This window comes from Lithobates pipiens, unplaced genomic scaffold (assembly GCF_037356315.1).
Source record: "Lithobates pipiens isolate NorthernLeopardFrog02 unplaced genomic scaffold, aLitPip1_a1.2 Scaffold_30, whole genome shotgun sequence".
NCBI lineage: Eukaryota > Metazoa > Chordata > Amphibia > Anura > Ranidae > Lithobates > Lithobates pipiens.
The window spans coordinates 63041654-63064968 of NW_027507791.1; the positions used below are offsets into that span (position 1 = coordinate 63041654).

The 23315-nt window shown below is 44.2% G+C and overlaps 1 protein-coding gene across 4 annotated transcripts in view; it reads right to left on the reverse strand.

Annotated features, from left to right (window-relative positions):
- Positions 1 to 23315, reverse strand: part of SYNE2 (spectrin repeat containing nuclear envelope protein 2) — a 529925-nt gene that overhangs the window by 40294 nt on the left and 466316 nt on the right. For all 4 annotated transcript variants that reach the window (XM_077464352.1, XM_077464354.1, XM_077464353.1 and 1 more), the window contains 3 exons: positions 22755 to 22910; positions 18875 to 19033; positions 14937 to 15103 (listed from right to left, as the gene is read on the reverse strand). In XM_077464352.1, the coding sequence (XP_077320478.1) occupies positions 14937 to 15103; positions 18875 to 19033; positions 22755 to 22910 (482 nt within the window). The remainder of the gene's footprint in view (positions 1 to 14936; positions 15104 to 18874; positions 19034 to 22754; positions 22911 to 23315) is intronic.

A 23315-nucleotide genomic window follows, 5' to 3' on the forward strand; every position in this document is an offset into this window, starting at 1 on the left:
CATTTTTAGTTTCATATTGTTTTTGGGGGCCTAGTTTTCTGGCCTGCTAGTATCCATTACAGTGTTAAATAAAAGTGCCTCAAGAGTCAATAAAGGCATTCATATTTAAAAGAGGGATTGGAGGAGCATAGTCATAAAGAGTCAAGCCCCGGTAAATGTGAAACTATATTAAAGGGGCAGAGAGGATTTTTAGACTTATAAAAAGGTAATGGCAGGCAGCATATCAGGTCTGCTTTGGGCAGAACAATGGAGTACAGACACATTTTTAACTCCTTCAGGTGTGGTTTCCAAGAGACTTTTTTTAGGAAAACAAATATATATATAAATATATATATTTTTTTTACACATGCACATGGTATATGCATTTAAAAAATGGCCCTGTAATATTATTGCCAGCACCTGGTCTATAGCAGGCAAAGTTTAGCAGAAGAATGGGCAAAGGCTGCATTTTATAGGGTGCCAGGTCCTGAACTGCATTTAAAAAACAGATCTGCACTGCATCTGAGCACCACAAACCAAAAATGTTAATAGATTTTTTTTTTATATTCAAAGCAAACTCACCCACCCATCCATGTCGGCATGCTTTAGCTGGCTGAGAAATCACTTTGAAAAACATCCCTTCGCATTTCTGGCCTTGGCCATCTTGAGTAAGGGCAGATGATTCATGTAGAATTTAATTCCTGGAATCTATCGGCCCTTAGCTCAAGCATGCAGGCAGGAGGGCATGTTTTTTTTTCCACTGTGAATAAAGTTCGCTTTATTGATATTAGACACACAGGTTACAATCCAGAAAACAGAAAAATATAAAATAAAACAGGCGGTGTACAAACACACAACAAAGAAAAAGGAAATCAGAATACAGTACGACCCACATGGGATACAATATATGTTATACAACAACCGTCCCTGACAGTACCCTGTGAAGGCAGTGGCTAGCCAGAGATCATGTAAGAGATAATGCAGTATGGTAGCCACCGTGCCCTCATCAAATCCCACAGAGGGGGGGGGGGGGGGGTGTATGTAGGAATAGGGAAGACCAAGGGAAAAAGAAAAAGGAGGAAGGGGCAAGAGCGCGGGAGGGAAGGACAAGAGAAAGAAAAAGAAAAAGAGGGGGGAAAGGAGGAGGGGGGGGGGCAGGGGGGAGAAGGGCCAACCCACAGATCTAACGGTGATAGTTCCTGTATCTATATCCCCTCCCTATCTCCACCTGTCCAGGGCAGCCATATGCCATCGAACTTCCTAGGGCACTTCCTACTAATATACGTCATTTTGTATAACGGGAGGGCCTTGTTAATGATGTCCTCCCAGAGGGTCAGCGTCGGGGGGGAGGCAGAGGTCCAGCGAAGGAGAATGGCCTTCTTGGCATAATAAAGCAAAAAGGCAATCAGGAGTTTGGAGTAGCGTGGCCGCTGATCCTCGTCCTGGATGCCGAGAAGAGCCAGCTCCGGTGACCGGGGCAGAGAGAAGCCCAAACGCTCATCAATGGTGTCAAACACATCAGTCCAAAAGGCGGCCACTGCCGGGCAGCTCCAGAACATGTGGAAGAACGTTCCCTCCGCTGCTCCACATCTGGTACAGGCAGGGTCCCGCTGCCGATACAGTCTGTGCAACCGCTGTGGAGTATAATAAACCCTATGTAGAAACTTGGTCTGTATTACCTTATCTCTGGAGGAAATCACCAGGCCAAGACTATCCTGGAAGCAGTCATTCCAATCCTCTCTCTCCAAGGTGGGAATGTCCCTCTGCCAGGCCTCCCACAATTTCTCCATCTTAGGAGAATCTACACTGAGTAGCAAGATGTACAGGGACGAGAGAGGCTTGGAGAGCTGGTCCAGAGACAGTAGCTCCTCCACAGGATCCATAGATAGGGTCGTAGCTGCTGGCAGCTGCGCCCTGGCTGCATGTCTCAGTTGGTGGTAACGGAAATACATCCACCCGGGCAAATCAAATTTAGTGGCAAGTTCCCCATACGTCCTCAGGCTGCCCCCCGTGATAATATCGCCCAACGTCCGCACCCCATGTCGCGCCCACACCCTCGGGTCAGGGATCGTCCGAAAGTGCGGGAGGCTAGGGTTCTCCCATATTGGCTGTCGGGGGGACCAGACTCCCGGCTTAATGAACCGTTTCCTGGCCAACCCCCACACCCTGAGCGTCGTTCTAGTCGGAAGCGGAAGCCCCCGACGTGCCCCAGGGCCTTTGTATACTAAATTGCCAAGATCCTCCAAAGAACCCACCCCAGCTGCTTCAATGCAGCTCGCAGCGTTCGTCCTAGAACGGGCAAACCACCAACGGACCGACACAAGGACCGCCGCCCAGTAATAGACCCTGAAGTCGGGTAGAGCCAGCCCCCCACATCGCACAGGTAGACACAAAGTGGACCTTGCAATCCTGGGGTTAGATCCCCCCCAAATAAAGGAGCCCACACAGCCATCCAGATCCGCAAAAAAGGCACCCGGGAGCAAAACGGGGGAGTTCCTAAAAAAAATAGAGGAACCTGGGGAGGAACACCATTTTTAACAGGTTAATGCGACCTAGCAGATTCAGGGGAAGCTTCCCCCAGGAGGCACATCTAGCCTTCAGCTGAAGGAGGGCCGGTTTCAAGTTAAGATCAAAGTATTGTGTCGGATCCCTGCCCACCACTATCCCTAGATACTTGAATTCAGTTACCCACTGGAGGGGAGTGTCCGCTGCAGCTGCCCTTGACCCCGGGTCCAGAGGAAACAGGACGGATTTGGTCCAGTTTATTCTGACCCCAGAGAAACGTCCGAATACATTGAAAATTTCCAATGCCGCTCGTAAGGAGGAATCCGCATCTCTCAAATAGAGCAGAGCATCATCGGCGTAGAGTGACACCTTCTCCTCAAGAGGGCCGACTTTAAGCCCTTCCACCCCGAGGAGGCCCTCAGGGCCACCGCCAAAGGTTCCAACGCCAGCGCAAATAACGACGGGGAGAGGGGACAGCCCTGCCGGGTGCCCCTCTCCAACCGAAACGCCTCCGATAGCCTGCCATTAATGCGCAGCCGCGCCCTCGGTCCGTTATAAAGCAGCTGCAGCCAACTCAGGAAATGGGGACCGAACCCATATCTACGGAGTACCTCCCACAAATATCCCCATTCCACTGAGTCAAATGCCTTTTCGGCATCCAGGGAGGCAACGACCCTGGTCCCAGCGTTGTCATGAGGGATAGTTAAGTTAAGGAAAAGGCGTCTCAGATTGATGTCGGTACCCTTACCGGGCATAAACCCCGTCTGGTCCACATGAACAAGGCTCTCCAGAACCTGTGCCAACAATTTGGCATCGACATTTATCAAAGATATTGGGCTGTAAGACACACAGTCCTCGGGATCCTTACCCGGCTTGGGCACCAACACCACGATCGCCTCTGACATGGATTCGGGGAGCAACCCCCTCTCCAGGGACTGGGCGAATAAAGAAACCAGTTTAGGGGCCACTAACTCCTGATAAGTAGCATAAAATTCAACGGGGATACCATCTGCCCCAGGGGACTTCCCCACCTGCATTTGGGCCATTGCCATCTGAACCTCCTCCAACGATATGGCCCTCTCCAAACGATCTATCGCCTCTCGGGATAGAGCGGGAAGTTCCACCCCATCCAGAAAGGCCAGGAGAGCCGGGTCCTCATAATCCACCCTAGTGGAGTACAGGGCGCTATAATATTGCACAAACCGGTTCAGGATCCCTTCCGGGTCCGTGATGAGGGTCCCTCCCTCGCCCCTGACCCCACCAATAGGAGGGCATATTTAGATGAGAAACCCCTCCTCCCCTCCCGACATTTGCCTAGGCCTGGTAACCAGGAAGGGACTAAGGGAATATATATTAAAAAAAAAGAAGGTTTAATAAAGTCTAAAGTAAATATAATCTATGTTGCCATCTATTTACTAATTTAGCAACAAAAGGATTAAATATAGTCAATGTTGATTAAGAGAGAAGTTCTACTTGAAGTGCTCCCTTGCTAAAAATAAACAGGATAGTGGGTTTGAAAGAGTTTTTTTTTTTTTTTTTTTTTAATCACACTGATATTCTTGGTGAACACAAAGGTCCCGACAATCTGGACTGCATGCCTAGTTTGTACTGATAATAGACATGAATAGGGGAGAACGATAGTATTACAGGACCAGTACAAGCAGTCTGCTCCCATCTTGGTGAATGTGGACTGGCACGCACCTGCTAAGTGATTTTTCAAAGAAATGCCACTTGGCCAGAAGCCTAATGAAGCTTTGTGGTCTTTTAATCCGCCCTGCAGGAGGTCTCAGAGCAGAGGGTGGTTTTCTATCACTGCCATGCTCAGAGACTGTATGTTTAGTACTGCTAAGCCAAAGAATGCCAGCGCAGGATAACCAGGCAACAGGAAATAGCAAAGGTAATTTTACATCTCTCCGATCACATAGGGACCCTCATCAGTCCTGACCGTCGCACTATAAAGAGAATGAAAGGCAACTCCAAACAACAACAAAAAATCCCTCATCGAACACTTTCCAGGAAACACAACCGTGCTCAAGAGAATAATGCATTGAGGCCACCAGAGGATTTCTCAATGCTTCTGAACAGATCTGTGGGGTTGAATTACTAAAACTGGAGAGTGCAAAATCTGGTGGAACTTTGCATACAAACCAATCAGCAATCAGTGTTTTTTTGTCAAAGCTGAAGTTAGAAGCTGATTGGCTACCATGCACAGCAGGACCAGGATTTTGCATTCTCCAGTTTTGGTAAAGCAATCCCACAAATCAACTCCTGTATTCTCTGGTCCAAGGATTCTATGCTTTTGAAGTTCACCAAGAACCCTTTCATATGCACCACGCAAGCCAGTCGCTTTTGCAGAACTTTTATTAGCGTTAGCAGGGGTGCTTTTTTTAAGGTCAGGTGAAAATGTGGCCCTTTAAAAAAAAAAAAAATTTTTTTTTTAAAAAAGGACCAGTTTTGCAGCACTTTCAAATTGCTTTTAAGGCGCTCTGGAAGCACAGCCCATTCATTTCAATGGACAGGGGCATTTTTGAAGTGCTATTTATAATGCTCCAAACATGCCCCAAAGATGCTGCTTGCAGGACTTTTCCTATGGTCCCACAAGCACATCACCCCAGTGCGAAAGCACCCATTCAAATTTATGGCAATCAGTTTTCAGGCACTATTTTTAGTGCTAAAGCGCCTGAAAACCACCTCACTGTGAAAGGGATCTTAATGTTACAGCTTCTGAGCACCAATCAAAATAGGAAAATAATAAGGTGTTTGTGTAAAAATCAAAAAATCTAATCCGGTATGAAATTGAGACACACACAGCAAGTAGACTTTGACCACTCCCTACCACTGAGTCATGCAGAGTAACCAGTCCCTCCTAAGAACTTGGACACTCATCGTTATCCATAAAAGTGCAGAGAAATATCTGGTACTGATGGGTGTCTAAGCAGGTGGCTCTAAGATCAAGTGTAGTATCCGTTCTTATCAGTTGCCAGAGGAGGTGCTGTGCTGCTCCCAGCGGGGAAGACTATGCAAATCCTTTGGCATGATGGTACCTGGATGATCTGTCTCAGCAGGGGCCACACTGGTGCTCCTATGAATTTAAGGAGGCTAGTGCATGGTTGAGTCTGAGCAGGCCAGAAGCGTGCCTATGGTCTGGCCAAAGGGTTGGGTCATTCCAGCCATTTGGCTAGGATCGGTGTGGTCGCTGTTCCTGTCAGCGTCCAATGAAGGAGCTGCTGCCCTGAATGAGGGCTCAGGGTGTTGCTATGCAAATCCACTGGAATGATGGGGGCCTGGAAAGGCTATTACCTATGGAGGCTGTGTTTAGACGTCTGTGGCTCTCCCCAAGAAAACCTAGAAGGGCTCTCTATCTGGCAGGGATGGACGGCTGCACTGGTCCGGCCTGAAAAGAAGCCAATGGTGTATGTTCCCCCGGAGTGGCAGTCCAGGGGTTCCGTAAAATCACTGAGGGTCACTTTGATTCATGGCACCATTCACACTTTCTTCTCACCTGCCTCCTGGGCCGGGGCTTTTGGCTGGGACTGGAGGAATTTTTGACTCCTGACCGGAGGGGGCCTGGACATTGTATTACACAATGGTCAGTTTTCACTCTCCTGTCCACTTCCTTCTCCCCCACTTTCTTTTATTTAAGCCACATGTTTGTAATTTTTTGTATTTTTATATTTGTTCACGGTTTTTGCACATGTGACTAGTCCTTGGGGCCTGCCTTGAAAATCTTGGGGGGTGGACATGGCCTTCTGGCTTAGTTTGCCTTCTCTCATGGGGTCTCCCATCGGGGGAGCCCCATCTAGTACTTTGTTGGGTCTGTTTCGGCAGACCTTCCAAGGAATGAGGTCCATCTGGTTTCGGTCAGATGGACCAAGTGTAAGTACCCCAGTCCCCATCTGGAGCCCAACGCTGCAGGGGGATCAGGGCAAGGTCCTTCGATTTTGGAGGACTTGTGTACACCTGTTGCACTTTTTGTGTTTCACTACGTGTGTGCACTTTTTTTTGGCACCGGGTGAAGTTTTTGGAATGTGTTCACACACCACAGGCTTTAAAAAATAAAAATAAAAATAATATTTAAAAAATGGAAATGTCCTGGTACGCAACTGGTCACCCAGCACTATCCAAATGGACAGGAAAAGATTTACCAATACTTTAAGTTTCAAAGGGCTAAATCTGTTGACTTGTTGAGAAGACAGCCGAGGATACAAAAAAACTGTAAATATGTAAATCAGTGGGGAGGGTTAGCAGTTAGTTCTGCTTTACCCTGCATAGGCAAATCACAGGTTCACATGAAATATAACTACTGTGAGACAAATATGGCGCCTGTCACTACTGGCCTTCTCAAAATATTGGTTGCTTGGGTGTCAAGCTGACTCTCAAGCCTCAATGCTTTGAAACACTGATCTATAGTATACAGCAAGTAAATCTAAAACTATGTACTGAAACCAGATGACCAGCATTAAATGCAGGTCATTAGCATTTTCAGGAGGTGGTCAGTTAAAGCTACCTCCATATTTCTACCATGGCACGCTTTCTTTAAACAAGTAGGATCCAAATTAAGTGTTTGCTTTAAGTTTGTCAAAGTAGGGAGGAGTTTGAGCAGTTCAGGGGTAAGGCTTCAGCTGTATGTATCTTTCTTATATTGCTAGGGCTTCTATAAAAAGGGCAGTATAAAGAACAAGGTCTAGGTAAAAAGTGCTAAAATCCAGGGTGACCACAATTCACCTTTTTGTGATAGAACATGGTAAACTGAGGCACAGAACAGAGGTCACTAAACAAAATAGCTCAAAGTATCAATTGATATAAGATAGCTGCCGAATCCTGAAGTCGGCAAAAGCAGATCGCCAGAGTCATCCTCGGCTAACTAATCAGTGGTGATTGGGAGGGGGGGGGGGGGGGGTTCAGAAAAGAGCTGTGTTGGATTTTTAAAGTGTAGCCTATCATTGTCCCCAAGGTAAGAATGTACTCTACTCTTCCCTCATACCTAATAAACAACCACACTCAGGTAATCTTTCCATTTGTGGAAAGATCTATTGGCAGACTGCCCTAACTTCTACCTGGTTTTGTTGGTAGCACAAAAATGAGGCTGCCATTGCTGGCCTCCTTTGGACTTCTGTACTTCAGCATCCCTGACCAAGAGAAATTTGTGGTCCATAATAACCATGGTTCACTTCTCCTGATCTGACAATAAATTGACAGGACACCAGGTCACTGTAAACAAAATAAGCTCAAAGAATATCCAACGATATGAAACACTAGCTACCAAGTCTAACCAGACAATCTTCAAATCTGCAGAACCCGATCTTATCAGCCGTTCCCAGCTAACTAATCAGTGGAAGTTTTAAAGGGGGGGTAGTAAAGAAAAAAAAAAAAAAAAAACAATATTGGGAAAATGGGGAGTTGGATTTTTTTCAGCATGTCATTTTTCTCCTCCTGCCTTTTCTCCTCCTCCATTCCAAAAAATAAATAAATAAATACACCACTCTTGTATTTTCATTTTTGGAGACATATTTTGACTTCTATCTGAGGTTTGTTGGTACTAGTAGCACAAAAATTAAGCTGCCATTGTTGACTTTCTTTGGAAAATGTGATTGTTTCTGTACTGGGACTCTGGAGTAGTAAAGAAACACAGCAAATGAAAGACAGAAAAAAAAATAATAATCAGAAAGCCTTATATGTACATTTATTGTGTAGTGGGTCTGTGAATAAATGTACCAAGTCAAATTATCAGCATGACAAGCCAGCCAGCCAGCCCTTTCAAGAGCAGATATCTGCAATGGTGGCCAAGGTATTTAACTCCTGACAGGTTTCTTCTAAAAAGGAAAAAATAAAAAATAAATAAATCTGAGAATGTTTTAAGTATCCATTGTTTTACTTGTCTTACTGTCTTCATAATACGCAGATATCACACCCTTTTCTTTTGGATGTCTCAACTTTGATGTACACTTTGTAAGCCAAATATAAAATGAACCCATAATTATATGAGGCTGAGGGCATGATATTTACTGACATTGTAAAACCATTGTTTCATTTAATCCCACAACAAAGATGCATACATGTATACCAAGCCTAAATACAATTCAGAGTACATACATAGGATACACGCTGGTGTCTCAGTATTCTGTGAGGAGAAGGTCTGAAAAATAGCAGATACTCTGCACACTGTAGGTCGATCCCTAGACCAATGTTTCTTAACTCCAGTCCTCAAGGCTCCCCAACAGGTCATTTTTTCAGGATTTTCCTCAGATGAAACAGCTTTGGTAATTACTAAGGCAACGAAACTGATCAAATCACCTGTGTAAAATAATGGTAAACCTGAAAACATGACCTGTTGGGGGTGGCTTGAGGACTGGAGTTCAGAAACACTGCCTTAGAATATAACTTGACTTTTAAGCTGGCCATATACTAGTAGAATTAATTTTGACAATGGGAAATTCTATTTAAATTTTCTTTTAAAATTAGATTTTGCAATAAATTAAGTAATTTCAAACAGCATTCGTCAAGGCTCTGTTGGAATTATTAAAATGTATCAGCCCAAGTTCATACTGCTGCGGGATTGAAATCATGTCAGCTCAATGATTTCCGAGACATCTGTGCACAGATTACTCTTGAAATTGTACCTAAAATTACCAAAAGTAGTACAGAAGCTACTTTTGAGAAGCGGTGCGGCGTCGCACCACTTCAGACAGTTTAATTGCAGGCAATAGCCGCTGCTTTGGCATGCGATTTGCATGCCAAATTACATCAATGTGAACCAGGGCTTGGGCTGGATTCACACCTATGCAGTTTTAGTGCTTTTTGCAGATTTGCACTACAGAACACGTTCCATAGGAAACCATGGTAAATGGACTGTAGTGCAAATCTGCAAAATGCAAAAAGCACTAAAACTGCATAGGTGTGAATCCAGCCTTAATGAGATTTTTCAGGAGAACATATGCATGAAAATCTGCCAACGTATGGTCAGCTTAAGTTACATAGTTACACAAACAGACTGAAAAATACTGAACCCCCCGCCCCATCAATTGTAGCCTCACTGTGCCCGTCAAATGCAGCCACTTGTGCCTGTCAAATGCAGCCAGGCACATCCCCCCCGGCTTGACTGTCACTTCACTAACCCCCCCCCCCCCTTGTGTGGTGGGGCTCTGTTCCTCTCCTGGAGCGACGGGGCTTCCTCCTCCTCTTCCTTAGTGGCGGGAAGCAGCGGCTGCGGCTCCTGTGTCCGCTTGGCTCCTCAGACTTCCTCCACCGTGTCTCCTCTTCCACCAGAGCGTTAGGCATCCAATAGGATCGCCTAATTCTTTGGCCAATCGGGAGACAGGTCTCACTGACCTGTCTGCTGATTGTCGGGGGGAACGTTTGTGTGAAAACAGCAAATAAAAAAAAAATTTGCTATGCCACACAACAGGGTAGGATCGGGACGCAGTGCTCTGCGCCCTGAGCCCACTCTATTTCGAAGCCTATTAAAGCCTTTGGCTCTTATCACGTGCTTCAAAATACACACCCCCGCCTATCCCTGCCATAGTATTTCATGTGTCCGGCATCCTGAAAGGGGTCAGGCACATGAATAGGGAGAGCGGCGGAGGTGTCGGGGGGGGGCGTCGCCCTTGCGCCCACAATGCACGGACCGCCACTGAATTTCTCTGTATTGTGAACTGTATACCAAAGCGGTACCTACAATAGTCTCTCGTAATATTTAGGACAGACTAAATACAATAGATACATTTCTGGACCAGACATTTTAACAGGTATTGGTGGAAAGAACTCAATGATCTTAATTTAATTGCATAAAACAAATGACCATATTGTATGTAAATCTCCCCCATTAGACAGCTAGACTTTAGATTTTAAAATATCTAGAAATTATGTACTTGCTTTTGAAATTATAACAGTTACATTTCAGAAGGGCAGATGTTAGAGCTCAGCAGTTTTTTTCTTTTCTTTTTATAGCCTGGTTAGCTATTCAGGCACTCAAAGTCTCCCCCTTCCCTTTTGTACTACATCAAGCTGCAGCGGGTAATCAGAGTTGACAATCCTTTTCTGAATGGCACAAGCCCTTACACACGCACACAATACATGTGAGGAGGGAGCTGCTTGTAATAGTGCCATATGGCCAAGCCGAGCCTGATGTCACAGACTGAATCACATCAGTGTCTAAGCCCACAGCCAGACTGACGGACTCGGCTAAATCGGGCACACACCAATCACTTTACTGTGTTACCGTTTGCATCTATCTAAATGTAGCATTAGAAACAATTATACTGGTTGGCAAAGACACATGCATTCAAGCAATTATGTCCAAGGCCTACTCCTAAATGCTCCATTAAAGCTGTCAAACAGGAATCAATGGGATAATTGACCATGGGTCAGAAATCAGCTATTCAAAAGCACAGTTTTCTTAAACTGAATAAATTCTATTTACCAGATAGCCAAAACTTGTAGTATTCAATTTTTGATCAGGTACTAAAGGGTTAGAAAAATATGGACAAAATCCATGGGGAGGGGACCAAAGAGAAGAGTAAAAAGCAATGGACTGACACTGGGGGGCACATACTGTGCATTGTAGTATAATGCTTTAAAAAATAATAATAATAAATATCAAGTCCAATTTTTGTTCCATTACAGTGTTGTGGGGTTAAATGCTGCCTTAATTGAATACAAATTATATATATATATATATATATATATATATATATATCTCACACACTTTAGAGGCGTGTGTTAATGCAACAGAACAGTCTTCCTCACTCGATCCAAAACTAAGAAAAAAAAAAAAAAAAAGTTTTGGCTGAAAAGCTTGCACTTACATGAGAATAAATGAAACTCCTTTGCCATTTTGTGTTGGGCTTTTGAATGCAATAGTGTCTTTGGAAATAGTGATTTTTGTTAAAAAGTTAAATAAACCACATATGATAGGAACCAACAACAGGTCACAAACCTAAGCAATTCAAGCTAAAACGTAATATTTAATCATCATTATTTTGTTCTTAATTTTTTTATATTTTTTTCCCACAAGGTTACTATCAAAGAAAACAGCATGTGATAGCAATCCGAAGATCCAGAGACAGATGAAAGTCATATGTGATGATTCTTCACCCTTCCTCTAAAAGTGACAATTGAACCCGCCTTTCCTGCCTCTCAAGGATGCCCATTGGTTCTTTTATTTAATGGGTGCCCTCAAATAACAGGAGAGTTGGAGGTAAGCTTGATTGCTACTTGGAGAGTTGACAAAATTTGCTGACCATCTTAAAGCTGAAGGCAAACCCGCTTTTTATGCGTTACATTTAGTTACCATTGACCACGTTTGAGACAGGCTTCCATTATAATTTGAATGCCATTCATATGTATATCGGTTTGTTAAAGCAGGCCATGATGTTTCAAAAGTGGTTGGTATTTCTACACCCAACCAATAAACCTGTATACCCAGTTTCCTTCCTTTATATGCAAATATGCTCCTCTGCTGACCACCACCTTTAAAATGAGGTGGTCTGTGGCAACCACCACCATCAGAGGGGAATCCCATTATTAATTCAGAAGTCAAAATACCCAAACAGTGGCTACATTTGATTGGATGCAGCCACTGTTTGGTGAACAATTTTCCATGTGGCTACTTTGATTTTCTAATTGAAGGATATCAGGCCAGAGGTGGTCATCAGGGCCACCAATGTAGTGCATTTTGCTCAGGAGCTAGCCAAAGTTCTAACAGTGTGAATCCAGCTTAATTGGAAGTGCATCCTGCCTCTTCCAGCCTGCAATGGCTGATTAGATTGGATAGCATGGTGCACTCAGGTACACAACAATATGGGACATATAGCAGGCTCCTTCAAAGTATGAGAAAATAAATTTTCATAATAAAATATAGTCTATCAAGCAAAACGAAAGAAAATATATTTGTCCAACCATGTTTCCAGTACATGGACCTTTGTTAGGGTTGGCTGGGTGAAGTTAAAGGATTTACCATTTTTAACAGGTTAAACCCATACTTTGGGTGTAATATGTTACTGTAAAGCACCTGCCCACAACCCCAATTCTCTCCCTGTGACTGTGGGTGAGAGATCTTACTCTTGCACCCCCTGTCACAATTTAAATATAGCATAATTAAGGCAAGGCACACACGGGTTGAACCGTGTATGGGCAGGCTGAATGTGCCAAGTTGATTGATCAACTTGGGTACAACCAGGATGCCAGGATTTACCTGTGATCAGGGCTGCTGTTAAAAATCATGGAGCCCCATACAGCTTACCTGAAAGGGGCCCCTTCCACAGCCAAAAGTGACTGAGGACATGGCTTTATCAAGCCTTTTCTCTGGAGCCTCAGCTGCAGATTAATGAATAGGAAGCACTCCAAGGCTTCCTGCTCATTCACAAACTGAATCAAAGTAAACACAGTTTACTATGCTTCAGACACAGTAGTGACTGGTACCCATCGCTCACTGTGTTCATTCAAGAATGCAAGGGACCAGTAATTGACATTTACTGACCACTTCCAACACTCTCCATCCTGAAACATCCCCCTATGCGCCCGTAGCAGCTGCCAGCAGGAGAGGGGAGGAAAGGGGCGCACATGGGGGTGCCAGACACCAGATGGAAGGGGTGCTAGAACCAATCCCCCTGCAGTGCAGGAGAAGCTGGCAGTGCTGCAAGGGGAGACAGAAGAGAATCAGTGTCTGCAATAAGACAGTACAGACGGACCGCCTGCTCAGCAGGTGCCTGAGCCCTTCTTTAGAACTGATGGGGTCTGGGCCCAGTAAAGAAGGACTGGCTGTACTGCCTTTTCAGCTGTCCTGCCTGCGATTATCACTAGAGGTCACAATGGCCCAGCAGGAGGGATTCCTGTATCAACACTGTGTTAGTGGGGAAATCAAGCAAATTCCTTTCCTGCAACAAATTTCAGCCAGCCCAAGTGTGATCTGTGAAAGGATGAACTACAAGTCTCATCTGCCACTGCAGCAGACAGCTTGTAATTCTCAAAGACTGCGAGGGCGCTGGTGAGCGATCTCGTCGTTTATTAACACTTCCTGCACTTCAGCAACTGTCTGCCCATACAGAAAGACAGCTGTACTGAGTGTCTGCAGGAGCCTGACATTGCACCCGTGATCCACTGTTCGTGGGTGCAATGCTTTACAGGTTTGCAGTCTAAAATAAAAGCAAATTTTTTTTACCTGCAAAATAATGTGGATTTGTTCATTTTTTTTTTTTTACAAAGGAGGAGCTTAGCCTTTAGGCTACTTTCACACGGAGGCAGTTTTCAGGCATTTTAGCACTAAAAATAGGACCTGAAAACTGCCTCTCATGCCTCCCCAGTGTGAAAGCCCGAGTGCTTTCACACTGGGGCAATGCGCTTGCAGCATCTTTGGGGCAGTGTGGGAGCGCTGTATACAGCACTTCCACACTGCCCCTGCCCATTGGAACGATCTGGCAGCGATTCAGATCGACTGAAAAGCACTTTGGAAACGCTGCAACACAGGCGAAAAGTGCAGCTAAAACGCCACTAAAACTAGTGGCGCTTTACCGCTAATGGAACCGCCCCAGTGCGAAAGGGGTCTTTAAGTTCTTTTTTTAGTTATAACTGCACAACCAATGATCCCCACAAAGGCAATATATTTAAAAAAGCAGAGGATTAGCAACACAAATCTCCACTGCAACTTCTAGGATAATAAATGACGCAAGCTCGATTTGCCATTAAAATAACATAGCTAAACAAAGCAATCCTGGTGTATCAAACTCTACCAGTCTAAAAATTATCCAGCTGACTAAAATTTCATTGCAGTGTTCATGAATCATATATATATTTTATAGAATGTACAGAACCAGGCAACAATTCCCACACATCCAGAAAAAGTCAGAGAGTAACTCTCCAGGCAAACAGCAAAATGCCCGTTCAGGCATTATTCCCAAAAGCGTCACCGATCCATACAATTGTGCAAAGGGCCGTCTTCAGCTGCCCGTGATGCACAGGTGTTGCAAATAGGCATCTGGTTGAAATCAATGACAGGTGGCCATCTTCACAGACCTCCACGCCCATAGCGGAGTGAGCATTATGCGGGTTGAATGCACAGATCTGAGTTCTGTCTGCAATAGGGTGCGACTTGTCATGCGATTTGACCTGTCAAATTGCATCAGAAGTCTCTCTAATGTGAAGAAAGGCTAACATTGCTGCTGTGTTTCAAATCACCTGTGTTAAGTGTACAAATGAGTCCAATTCCTTTGGAGCCCCTTGGATCTTACACCTAACACAACAATTAACAAATTGCCCAACACCCTCCAGGTGCCAAGCCGTGCCGCATGTCTGTAATCGCCAGAACCTCAGTGGGCAGCACTGGTCTGGAATTTGATGGGTTGTGTTTAAATGCCACTTGGGAAGAGGTGCCAGGGTGATGTAATTCAGCACCTTAGCTGCCTTACAAATAGTTTAGGCCAGGTCAAAGTTTTTTTTTAGTGTAAGAAAACGCTTACCGGGAGCCAATCACATCAAACAGGTGCTTCCATCGGTCATTCACTCTATTCAGCTTGTTTTCTATATCAGTCGACCGGGCCTTGTTGCTGGCTATGATCAGCTGCTCTCCAATTTGTTTCAAGTGCAGTTTATTTTCACTGAAGAGATTAATTTCTTCCATGCAGTCCTGAGAACAGACAATTAAAGCTGTAAAACCCAGTGCCATGAAAACAAGAAGGGTGCATGCAAATCATTGCTGCTCTGTACCAGCATTTTCTACTGCTCAGCTCACCATTATTGCCATGAATCACCTCTAAGCTATTACAATGACACATTATAGAATATTCACTTTTATTTTATAACATTCTGTAATCTACAGGGCTATGTAAAAAGCAGCCAGTATGTATAAAGGGCAGCAAACAGCAACCAATAAGATTTTACTTTTGCCAGTTCAGAGCAGTCACAGCAATTATATCGAACTGCTGATTGGTTGCTGTGGGTTACTCCACTGTGCCTTGTTAAACCTAAAATGTCTATGTTCAACATAACAGCTCTCATCTGCTTAGGTGCCTTCATAATTTAGCTGTTTGTCTAGATTTGGGCAATGCATTTAACCCAAGGGCTAATTTACACATGTAGTAGCCCTTAGAAAGCCTATGCATGGTGGATTGCTTTTCAGAGGGTGTTTGACAGGTGGTAAAGAGGTGTATGTCATCTCCTCACTACCTGTCTTAAAGCGGAGGTCCACCCTAAAGTGGCCCTTTCCGCTCATTGGAATCCCCCCCCCCCTCCGGCGCCACAATTGGCACCTTTCAGGGGGGTGCAGGTACCTGTACAGTACAGGTATATGCACCCACTTCCGGCGTAGATTCTGAAGAAGGTACACCCCTTTCCGCAGAATCTACGCCCCTTTCTGAAGGTCCCCCGCTGCCTGCTGGGAAACACACGGATTCCAGAGACAGCGGGGACCATCCTTATTGCGCAGCGCGACTCGCGCATGCGCAGTAGGGAACCGGGAAATTAAGCCGAAAGGCTCCACTTCCTGATTCCCATACCCAAGATGGCGGCGGCAGCACCCGAGAGACGATCGAGAGATCGGCTTCGGGTGCCGACATGGCGGGCGCGCTGGGCGGGTAAGTGTCACTATTTTAAAAGTCAGCAGCTGCAGTATTTGTAGCTGCTGGCTTTTAAAAAAAAAAAAAAAAACGGCGGACTCCCGCTTTAAACTCTTAAAAGCTCACACTACTGCATACCTCTTAACATTTTGAGATGGGAATGAGGGACACCTACTAGCAAACGTATGTAGGCATAGGACACGCTCCTGCCACACCCCCTTAAAGGAGAACCCAAAAAAAAAAGTTAATTAAATCTACAAGGGCTTTTTTTTTTTACCACTACTATTCCTTTATATTTGTTTTTAAAATTTACAAATGCAGCAGTTTAGAATTTAGATGAGAGGGTTAGCACTGAGAAACACGATTTGAAAGATAAATTGTGCATTTTATATACAACTATATAGATCAGACCAAAATGAGGGACAAATGAGGAGGAAAGAGGGACAGAGGGACAATGCTTCAAATCGGGGACAGTTGGGAGCTATGCTACTGCTCTGGCCAGTTCACCTGAATGGGTTGTGTTCAACGCATGATACTGGCTACCAAACAACTGGAGAGGATCAGTTTTGGTACACTGTGTTGTATGTCTGCCTTTGCAGTTGGGGGGGGGGGTGCTAAAAACACAGCTCAACCGACTTTTTTTATTGCATTTAACCTGCCCCCACCCAAACTGTATGCGTAAATTAGGCCTAAGGGAGTGGTTATACCTGCCAAAGAATCTGTACATCAACTCATGAGATTTACACTGTTCTGGTAGGGCAAGAGACCCATTTTTTTCTGCTGCAGTTACACTTAGACCTTGTTCACACATACGGCTTGGGAAATGGTAAAAATAGGCAGTTGAGTCGCCATTTTACAGCCTCCCAACCATCCCTCACTTAACCTAATACAGTGGCCGTAATTGTACAATTTTTCCGGTTACTGCAAAAACCGTACAGAGTTCTTAAAGCGGGAGTCCGCCGGGACTCTGCGTTTTTTTTAAAAGCCAGCAGCTACAAATACTGCAGCTGCTGACTTTTAAAAAAGTGACACTTACCTGTCCAGCGCGCCCGCGATGTCGGCACCCGAAGCCGATCTCTAGATCGTCTTGTCGGGTGCTGCCGCCGCCATCTTGGGTATGGGAATCAGGAAATGGAGCCTTTCGGCTTCATTTCCCGGTTCCCTACTGCGCATGCGCGAATCGCGCTGCGCAATAAGGATGGTCCCCGCTGCCTCTGGGATCTGTGCGTTTCCCAGCAGGCAGCGGGGCACTTGCGGAAAGGGGCGGGCACTTGCGGAAAGGGGCGTAATTTACGCCCCTTTCCGCAGAGAGCTATCCCGGAAGTGGGTGCAGAATATCTGTACTGTACAGGTATCTGCACCCCCCCTCCCCCCTGAAAGGTGCCAATTGTGGCGCCGGAGGGGGGGAGGGTTCCGATGAGCGGAGGTCCACTTTAGGGTGGACCTCCGCTTTAAATCAAGGTTCCCAGAGCATCCCTTATGTCTCCCTTACATCAGAGTCTGCAGAGTCCCCCCTTACAGTGTAAGAGAACTCTGCGAGTTCAGATGTAAAAGAGGAAATTCTGAGGATTCAGATGAAAAGGGGAAATCTGTGGACTCTTGTGATTAACTTCATATAATTAGAAATGTTATTTAATGGCAAAATATATGTATAGTTTGTACTATAAAAAAAATTGCTGAGCACCGCTAAAGTGTTCGGGATTGACTAGAAGAAAAGGTGGCACCACAGACTTATTTTCAGAGGGACGGCAAGGGCTGCTGCCAGCATAAGTAAGTCCTTACAAGTCCTGTCCAGAGCTGGTGACTGGACATTCAAAAGAGAACGGACAGACCGATCAGTATTATCATTGGTCACTCTGCTCTCTCCAGCCATCAGCATGGCCCTTGTTAGTGCAAAAGCACTGCAGCACAACTGACCAGTTTGTGTTTTTTAGATCTGTCTAGAGTTCAGCTTTAATACTTGCCAGTCCACCATTATCCACTGCAAATCACCAGTGGCTGTTATACAAGACACAGAAACTTACTAGAACAGAAATCGACTGCAGTAACAAATACGGACAATAAAAATAGCACTTTACAACACGAATAAAAACTTTGCAGAACTTAGGCTGCACCAGGGCTTGTGTTCTTAGATAAAAATAGATATGTCACAGGAACTTGTTAGAGTCTAGGATGCGAATGTTTAGATATAAGACAGTTTAATTAGCATTGACTTTATTTATAAAATCCAGCAAAATGATTTTTAGAGCCGCAGGAAATGTTTTCTGCTGAAAAGGACAGGAAACGGGTTTGTGTATGGAGCCCCTCAATGATATTTTAAATCATGTGTTATATGTTGGCTGTCAGAGGTCATTTCTGGTTTGCAGGAAATACAGAATTGTGTAAGTGAGAAGTCATATATATCCTCAGAGAGCTCCATATACACAGCTTACTCTGCAGGAGATAGGATGTGGATTCAAATACCAACTCCAGTAACGTAAGCTGCCATCATGGGCGGCACAGTGGTGTACTGGGTAGCACTTTTGCCTAGCAGTAAGAAGGGTCGCTGGTTCGAATCCCAACCACGACACTACCTACCTGTAGTTTGCGTATTCTCCCTGTGCCTGCGTGGGTTTCCTCCGGGTACTCCGGTTTCCTCCCATACTCCAAAGACACGCCGGTAGGTTAATTGCATCCTGTCTAAATTGTCCCTAGTATGTATGAATGCGAGTTAGGGACCTTAGCTTGTATGCTCCTTGAGGGTAGGGACCGATGTGAATGTACAATGTATATGTAAAGCGCTGCGTAAATTGAGGGCGCTATATAAGTAACTGAAATAAATAATTTCCAGCACCACCACTTACCTTCTGCAGCTTCTCAATCATTTCCTCGATGTTCACATCAGCGGTCTGCAAGACTTTACTCTCCATCTGTGTCAGCCAATCACACAGCTCCTTGTTCTTCTCATTGAACACATTCCAGGCATTGAGTCGATCCTCTATCTCCTGTTTTCTCATAGACACCTATGTAGGGCAGAGAGGTGGTCAGTTAGCGGCTTTACTCCTTAACCACAATGCATTTGTGCGAATGGGTCCACAAGAACACAGTGAGAAGATGACTGTACACTGCGATTACTCTACTGATCCACTTTATTGGAAATACTTTATGCATATTCATTGATCTACTTCTGACGCGTCTAGACCATCAACCCTTTTGTGGACCACAAACATCGTCACCATGACACTCAGGTCTCTGCCAGGACACTATTTGCATGAAGTTTGAATGTTCTCCCTGTGCTTGCATGGGTTTCCTCCATGTACTCTGGTTTCCCCCCCACACTCCAAAGACATGCTAGGAGGATAATTTGCTTCTGTTTAAATTGGCCCCAGTATATGTATGTATTCATGTTAGGTGGGGACCTTGGATTGTAAGCTCCCTGAGGGTAGGGACTGATGTGAATGTGCATTGTGTAAAGAGTTGTGTAAATTGTTGAAACTATATAAATAATCCAAGCGCTGCTCTCTAATATACTTAGAGTGACAGGAGTTTTCCCCGCATACTGCACTCAGGGTAATCCATTTAACCAGCTTGCCTTAATTTATCCGTAATCACTGTTAAGGAGGCTGATCATTGTGTAGGTAATTACTAAAAATGGAGCATGGAAAAAACAAACAAAAAAATAAAAAATAAAACTTAATGGTCTACCCTAGCAACAAGATTCCGAATAAGAAATCAAAAGCACAGTTTGGTTGCTATAAACAGACCCTTCTTTTAGTTTTCACATATCCAGGGGGTAGATACAGACTGTTCACAATTGCCAGAGGTCGTGGCTGCATGTAAACCCATTTAGAAAAAAAAAAAAAAAAAAGAGAGAAGGCGCCTCCAAGTGCAGCAGCATTAAACTTTTAATTCACCAAAGGGTTAAAAACACTTACTAGTGGTGGAGGTTTGGAAACTCATCATTGTATAAAAGAGTCCAGTTTAAGGGGTAGTCCTAGGGCAGTGATGGCGAACCTTGGCACCCCAGATGTTTTGGAACTACATTTCCCATGATGCTCATGTACTCTGCAGTGTCGTTGAGCATCATGGGAAATGTAGTTCCAAAACATCTGGGGTGCCAAGGTTCGCCATCACTGTCCTAGGGTGATCATGTCTGCAATAGATGTAGTGGATTCCACTTCAGAACTACCCCTTCAACTGGACTCTTATACAATGATGAGTTTCCAAACATCCACCTCTAGTAAACTCATCTCTTGGTGAATTAAAAAAGTTTAATGCTGCTGCACATGGAGGTGCCTTCTCTTTTTTTTTTTTTATCCCGTTTCCTTCAGAGTTGTTGCTTTCCACTTGAAGTGCTGTCTTAGGCCTGATTCACACCTATGGCATTTTTTTTTTGTGCTTTTTGTATTTTGCAGGTTTGCACTACAGAACGTGTTCCATAGGAAACCATGTTAAATGCACTGTAGTGAAAATCTGCAAAATGTAAAAAGCATTAAAAAGGCATAGGTGTGAATCAAGCCTAAGTGCTCTTTGCAGACACTATATTAACCATTTGAAGATATTTTCTCTGGTCGGATACGGCTTATCCAGGAGCGCCCTTCATTCTCTTATCCATGTAAACCCATTTGTACACTTACACTTCAATAAAGTGTAGCTACAAATGCATTTGAAATTACTCAACATATTTGACTCAAAGCATGTATTTAATCTTCTTACATATCTGCAATTTACACACCTTCCCATAAAGGTCTATTAGGAGGTGTTTGGAGGAACAGGCGGAGATATATACAATAAACTCATCATCATTCAGCAATACAATGAACGTGGTCAGATGTCTCTATTGCACTCATAAAAGATTTAGGGCCCTTTTACACTTATGCCTTCCGTAACACACGCTTTCATATGTTAAGCTACACTATATTAAGGCAACCTATTCATTTTGCATGGACTGGCACAGAATTTTAATGAAAAAAAGGACCTGCAGTTTTTGGCAATGCAGCACCCATTACACATGTGGTGCACTGTACTGCAGGTGCATTGCCAGCTACTGTATGGGTGAGCTGTGGCACCATTCTACATAGAACTGAAATGCAAACCACATGGTGTTGCGTATTAAACCGCGTGTAACTGCAACACACAGATGTGAATAGGAGGCTTTTTTAAAGCACTAATGCTTCAAAACCTGGAATTCTAGTTGCATGTATATCTGCTGCACAATGTGAATAGCTTCATACATCCCAATGCGGGAACTACAGAAGTTTATACCTGCTAAGATGCTACACAGAAACCGCCATATAATGGGAATACCTTGACACATCCTAATGCAGGAATCAAAGTGTGTACCTGCCAGGAAGCTACACCCAATGAAGAAAAAAGCACCACTCAATGGAAATAAACTTAGCACAGCCTAGTGCAGGAATCCCAGATGTGTACCTGCTGGAATGGTACACCTATCATACTAACCACTAGACAATCAGAATAACTTGACGCATCCTAGTGCAGGAACCCCATTAGAGTGTACCTGCTGGAATGCTAGTGTCAACACAGTAACCACTACACAATCAGAATACTTGGACTCATACGAATGTGAAAAGTGTGTTACTGCACTGAATCCGCTTAACACTGCACAATGGAAATGTCTCGACACACCCAAATGTGGGAACCCCAGAAGGGTATACCTGATAGGATGCACCCATCATAGTATCTACTGTACATTCAGAATATCTTGACACACCCAATGTGGGAACCCTAGAAGGGTGTACCTGATAGGATGCTACACCCATCACAGTATCTACTGTACATTCAGAATACCTTGTGACATCCTAGTGCAGGAACGCAACAAACATATACCTGCTAGGATGCTACATGGAACACAGTAACTACTCCACAATGGGAACACCTCAACAAATCCTAATGCGGGAACCCCAGACGTTTATACCTGCTAAGATCCTACCACCATCACCACTGTACATTCAGAATACCTTGACACATCCTAGTGCGGGAACCCCAGAGGTTTACATGTTAGGATCCCACACTTAACACAATAACTACTACACAATCAGAATACCGTACCTTCACACATCCTAATGAGAATATCCCAGACCTGCTAGGATTCTACATGAAACACAGTAACTACTACACAATGAGAACACCTTGGCAAATCCTGGTAATATGAATGGATACAACATGGTGTCCATTCACGAACCCCTGAACACAACACGGTTTAAAACGAATAGAGAATGCAGGTACAGAATGTATTATTTCATAGTACGTATCAGTGCACAGATTAGATTTTAAATGCAAACAGCAGCTGCTACAATACATTCCTGAATCAATGGACGTTAACAAGGAATGCTTTTTTAAAAACACAGTGTTAAATCATTAATATTTTCTTATATGTTAAGCAAATAAAGAATTTTGCTGCTGCAAAAAAAAAAAATTAAGAATTAAAAAACATGTTGTAAAGCACTGCGCAAACTGTTGGTGCTATATAAATCCTGTAAAAATAAAAAAAGAGAACACACAAAAGTCTGGTCATTGTTTTAAATGGTACAGAAAAGTTTTACGCAGCAGCACAACAAAGTAAAGCAATGTGGCTTTGGCTTCTCATAGCAATCAATGAGGTCCCATCATTCAGATGAGGCATGGAACTGGTTGCCCCTCCAGTTGTCACAGATCAGACGCAATAGTCTCATGTGCCGCATAGCAGTCAGGCCTGAAGAAAACACAAAGTTTTGCCCTTACCCTGAGACACAACTCTTCCCATTGCCTGTGCAGAGCTTCCACTTGCTTCTTGAGCACCACGCCATCCTCCGCTATGATATATTGTGATAATTCTGCCTTCATGTTATCCAGCTCTTTCAAACCGTCTCCCCACTCATCCAAGGCTTCCTCCAGCTCCTGCATTGAAAACACAAGGGACAATCCACACGGCTCAGCTCTGGCTATTTGCAAACCTGTTTAATCTTGTGATTGGTCAGTGGGGGAGGGGGAGATAGGAAGGGGGCTGGGAGTTTCTACAAGCACAATCACTGTGGGACAATGGGCTGCCTCCCAGGCTGCTTGTACTTTCCCTCTGATCCACAACCAAGGCCAAATGCAACAGGCGGCTGTTAACGCCTGGCACTGAAGGGGTTAATAAAAAAAAAAGTATCAACTACATAACAATAGAATGATACTTAGAGGAAACACAGTACTACATTCTCAGGGTGTGAAAACAAAGATTAACATTTATATATATTTCGTTTAGTTCCTGCTTTGTTTGCAAACTTAATGGAACTACAAAAATTCTTACAAGGAGAAAAC